Here is a 5,215-nt window from a genome sequence, read left to right on the forward strand (position 1 = left end):
CCCTTTCTATATAGTCTTCCTGAAATTCTGTTTAAGTATTTTCTAGTTCATTATGTAACAGAATGTTAGCATCTCTCCAAATCTTGAAACTTGAATTTTGAGACTGCATTGAATTATGCTTTCAGTGTTAAAGTAAAAGGTTTCAGTTACCCTTCTAGTGAAGTCTATTGTGGAATACCATTTCCCATGGAACTGAGGCCATTTCCACAACTTTGCACAAAACTCCAGTCTTGTTCTTCCCTTGAATCATGACAAATACGTCTCACACAGTGCCGTAATACTTGTGGATTCTTTTGTAATCTTTGTAATCTTAATAAGGGCATTATGAAAAGATGACTCCATGCTTTTTAAATATTTCAAACACATTGGGATGTAACAATGACCGTCAGCCGTAGGGATGGTTGTTTCGTTTTAAGGAATAAGCGTGTGGGGGAAGCTGATGAACTGTACTACTGAATGTGGAACGCTCCAATAGGCAGGCAGGGTTATGTGTTGAAGCATAATCCTCATGCTTAAACTGAATGACGTTGTAGACATTGCACCTAGGAACTGAATTCTGCCAAACTGCCATTTTCGTTGAGAAAAGAAAGACTTGGGGGTAGTCGTGAGGCAATAGAACCTTAAAACTACTTTCAAATAGTATTCTGGGGACTTGTCGGTGACCAGTGCAGAACCGTGTGCCAAGTTCTAGGTGAACTAGGTTTGCCTCTTTCATAACGATGTGAACACAGTGGTGTTGTTCATTAAAGTCCAGGTGGATGGGAGCGGGACTGATTACTGTGTCTTGCCCTTTGCCCCCCCCTTTTTTTCAGAACCAAATAACAGAAATGTGTATATGTGTACTGTATCTGCCTTCCCAGCACATTTTTTATGACACTGTATTCCACTGCCTGCCTTTTTAACCTTCTGTCCCTAGGGTTCGTCCTGTAACTTTAGCATTGGTGGTTAAGTGATGCTAGGGCTGACCGCGCATAAGAAGTCACAGAGGAGCGGAAGGGCAAGAATTCAGAGTATTTGTTCATGCAATGTGGCCACCTCTCTTGCATAGCCGCATAGGATCCTGTTTGTAATGCTATCAGATTCTGTCGTTTTGTTCCCCTGTCCCCTACCCCACACCCCCACAACTGGAGCTATGGAACTTTATTGGATTCAGTCTTGTCTTTTGTCTAGAAAGAATTTTATCTTGTTGACGCATGAGCTGTTTAAAATTTATTCTATTAAATGTTGGTTAATAGTTGTGCAGTTTTTCTTTTCAGAAGAAAAGGCAATTCCAATGTTGCCTTTGTTCTGTCACCTTCCAACCCCTCGGCACTTCTAGTCAGATACAGACTCATCTGTGTATGCAACATCCTTTGTAATTTAAAATAAAAAAAAAAGATGAAAAGGTTTTGAATTGTTGGCCTCATGTTTTCGCCCTTCCTGTCTCTGGCTTTTTTGAGGCTTACCAAGGTAACGGTGTCCTCTTCAGGGTGAGCCACTGCAAGGGGATTCCCAGCTAGAGGCAGCGGGAACCTGGAGGAACATTGAGCTGTTATGTAGATGTATTGATAAACATTGGCATTTTTCATAGCTCAGAGCATAGTTTTGTTTATACGTACTTCTCTTCGATTCTTTGGGCAAGCGATTTCTCTGTGGGAAATAAAATATTTTGAGTCTCTTCACACTCAAACGTTTGCATGTTTAATAATTTAAGTAAGAATACACAGAGCCTGAGCCGGGACGGGAGTGAACACCATCACAGCAGTGTTCCTTCTGCCAGGGCCTGTGCTAGGTGCTGGGCTCCAAGGAGACTCAAGAGACCGCAGGAACTTGCGGCCTGCTGAATGGGCAGCTGTGAACAGGATCACAGAACACAGGAGTTGTTACATGCGCAGAGGGCTCTAGGCATGTTACCACCCAAGTATTTGTGAGGACGCAGGTGCCACGTCAGCGGGATGTCAGAGAAGAATTGACCAGCCTGTGTGCCTGGGCCCTGGAAGAAGCCCTCTTTGCTCCAATTGAGTTACATTGAGCCTGTCAGGAAGCAGATGGACATGGCCTCGCACGGACTCGTTCTGCTTCAGGACCTGATCTCTTGAGACCGCCCCTCATGGGAGCCTCTGCCGTGGCCCAGGAACCGGGAGCTGGGGGAGCCAGGTCAGTGCAGTTCTCAGAAAGCTAACCCTCTGGGAGTGGTCTGCAGTTCACCGACATTGATGGGGAACCAGGAGAGCTCCTCAGCCACCAAGAAAAACACTGGCTGGGAAATACTTTAGTGCCTCGACTGGAAGGTTCCAGATCAGCAAGGAGGAGTTAAAGTCCTAGAAGGCCAGGGTGGTGCCCAGGAAGCCGCTCCCCACCAGGTGCTGTCCCATCAGGGAACCTTCGGCTGCTCTCAATGGCCCAGCGAGGTGGGTAGTCATCAGACTAGACTTAGAGGAGGGGACTCACCCAGACCCAGCCGACGTGAGACGATTCATGTTTATCTCTAAGGGACCAGGCTGTGTCGCAGGCACTGTTGGGAAATAAAGGGCTTAGAATCTGAAAACCAGGAAGAACCAAAGCCCAAGTGTAGCAGGTGGAGGAACCGAAAGCTAGCCTCAGGATCAGGGGGGAAAGACGAAGGGAACAAAACAGCTCTGGCAGTTGTAATGGGACTGTGGGTCCCCAGATCGCATACCTATCCCTCAAAGGCGGCTTCTAGCTGGCGGGCTTAGAACTGGATCACTCTGTTAGAAGGGACTGTGTGGGAGGGTGGAGAAAAGGGGAGCTGCGTTTTCTTTTTTACTTGCAGAGAGAGGCAATTGGAGACTGTCGATTGCATAGGAATTTGCAGCAAGAAGCAGGATGTGAAAGGGGCCCAAGGTCACTCGGGCAGATCTGCTGGCCAACTTCAGGCTTCTTCACTGTCCTAAATAAGCGGCGTCTGTTTGAGGATCCAGAACGTTTGACCTGAAAAATGCCAACCTCCATCTCTTTAAAAAAGATTTAATCTTAAAAACAGCCAGGAGTTAACAGGAAATGTACAAGGTCCAAAGAAATCTTGAAAATACTATGAAGGACAGAAAACTTGAACAAATGCAAAGATAGACCAAGTTCTTGAACAGGAGCAGTCAGTAACACAAAGTTGTCAGTCTTCCTGCATTAAATAGAAAATTGAATGCTGTCCCAGTAAGGACATACCCATGGGGTTAAAAAAACAAACTTTAACCTGAGTTCACATAGGAAAAATTATAGGTGGGAGCTACTGGGAGCAAAGCAGCTGGTGTTTAATCCCCAACAGATATTAAGACACAAAAAGCTATAATAATTAAAAGTGTCATTTTGGTGCATGAATGACTTGGTAGGTCAACAGACTAGAAATACATTCAAACTTAATGTAGTATGTAAATGTGGCATCCCGAACCAGTGAGAAAAAAATGGATTATTCAGAAAATAATGTTGGAACAACTGGGTAACCCCCCTCTGGAAAAAGTAAAGGCTCCATACTTCATACCAGTAAGTCACCATACGTTTTGGTAAAGACCTATATGTAAAAAAAAAACAAAACAAAAAACCCAGAAGAAACCATAGAAACAATTCTTGGTGGTGGGCGGCCTTCCCTAACTTGGATCCCAAATCCAGGAGTCATAAAAGATTGATAAATTCTATGTGAAACAAAAACACTTTTTGGAGCACTTCCTGTGTGGCAGGCTCTAAGGTTAAAAAACAGCCAATTAAAAATTCCATAGACTAAGAAAAAAGCTAATCCTTCAGTAAATAAAGAGCTCCTGGGAACTGACAGGAAAAAGACCAACAACCCAATGAAGAAATGAGCAGACAATAAATACAAATAATTCTCAACCGCATTCACGAGAAGAGAAATGCAGATTTTTAAAATGGCATTTTCCAATTGATCAGATCGGCAAAAGGCCAGTGTTGAACACACCATGCTGCCCAGGCCGTGGGAGGCAGGCATGCCGGAGGGAGTGTAAACTCCCACAGAGCAGGCCTCTGTGAAGAGCGATTTGGTGGCGAGGGCCAGAACTTTCAAATGCCCATGCCCTTGGACCTGGCAATTCCGTTCGCGCTGGGCCAGTCGTCACTCCCGGTGCCGGTTTCCTCGCGTGTAAAGGGATAATTCTACCTCCTGGGGCTGTCGTGAGAGTTAAGTTAGATGATACACATATAGCACGTAGTACAAAGAGCCTCCACACAGGAAGTGCTCCAAAACGTCAGTATAATGTAGTAACAGCAGCCAGCGCGCATGCGCTCCGGCCCAGGCCACTTTCCCACGCTGCGCTGGGTGCTTCTCCCCGTCTCATCCCATTGAGTCCTCCGGCCAACCCTGCGCTTCCCACCAGGTGGCCCCTGGGGGGACTGGGCCACAGAGGTGGGATGTGGGTTCACTGTCAAATAGGAAACATACAAGAAAACCTAAAGAAATAGAAAACACTGTCAATGCCACCTTCCAGGGACATCCCAACTGATACTTTTCCAGGCTTTCTTTTCCCCCCTCTCTATGCAAAAAAAAAAAAAAATCTGTCATCCTTAGAATGGCTGATCGGCGGGAGATGGGGAGAGGCCACCGTGGAAGTGTTCTTGATGTTCCCTCCTCTTCCTCTCCGTTTTGTTTTTCCCTAGGACCACACGAAAAGGCGAGGCTGAATTCCCCCCCCCAATGAAAAAAAAAAAAAAAATCTGTCATCCTTAGAATGGCTGATCGGCGGGAGATGGGGAGAGGCCACCGTGGAAGTGTTCTTGATGTTCCCTCCTCTTCCTCTCCGTTTTGTTTTTCCCCAAAACCCTCGCGGGCCTCGGGCCGGCCTCTAGGGGGCGCTGGCGCAAGGCCGCGCGGCACAGAAACGCGTTTGAACTTGGCCACCGCCGCTGCCCGTAGCCGGCGTCTCCAACATGGCGGCTGCCCAAGATGTCCACGTCCGGATCTGTAACCAAGAGATTGTCAAATTCGACCTGGAGGTGAAGGCGCTTATCCAGGTACTGGTGCCCGGGCCCCTGCTGGGCTCCGGCTGCCCTAAACCCGAGCGCCGCTGGTCTCCTGTGAGCCCGCGGGCTCCCTCCCGAGCTTCCCCCGCTCGGTCCAGTCTCCCTCTGGTCGCTGGCCCCGCTCTATGTCCAGCTCCCTCCTCTCCGGCCCCCTTTGGCCCCTTCCCCTTGACCCTTGGTCTTGAGCCTCCATCCGGGTGGCGTTGGCTCGCCCTTTCCCGGGACCCCCACGTCCCTCCCCCCTGCCCAG

General features: G+C 47.8%; 2 protein-coding genes across 6 annotated transcripts in view; both read left to right on the forward strand.

The window, feature by feature from the left end:
* The window catches only part of CREBRF (CREB3 regulatory factor), a 46,942-nt gene extending 45,554 nt beyond the window's left edge, over positions 1-1,388 (forward strand). For all 4 annotated transcript variants that reach the window (XM_015565097.1, XM_015565098.1, XM_006765397.2 and 1 more), the window contains exon 9: positions 917-1,388. The gene's annotated coding sequence lies outside the window, so the exon portion shown is untranslated. The remainder of the gene's footprint in view (positions 1-916) is intronic.
* Positions 1,389-4,769: 3,381 nt separating this feature from the next.
* Positions 4,770-5,215, forward strand: part of BNIP1 (BCL2/adenovirus E1B 19kDa interacting protein 1) — a 7,728-nt gene continuing 7,282 nt past the window's right edge. Inside the window, exon 1 of one of the 2 annotated variants that reach the window (XM_006765398.2) lies at positions 4,770-4,956. In XM_006765398.2, coding sequence (XP_006765461.1) covers positions 4,873-4,956 — 84 coding nt within the window. In that variant the 5' untranslated portion in view covers positions 4,770-4,872. The remainder of the gene's footprint in view (positions 4,957-5,215) is intronic. The other variant, XM_006765399.2, reaches the window with a different exon arrangement.

This window comes from Myotis davidii, unplaced genomic scaffold (assembly GCF_000327345.1).
Source record: "Myotis davidii unplaced genomic scaffold, ASM32734v1 scaffold399, whole genome shotgun sequence".
Classification (NCBI taxonomy): domain Eukaryota; kingdom Metazoa; phylum Chordata; class Mammalia; order Chiroptera; family Vespertilionidae; genus Myotis; species Myotis davidii.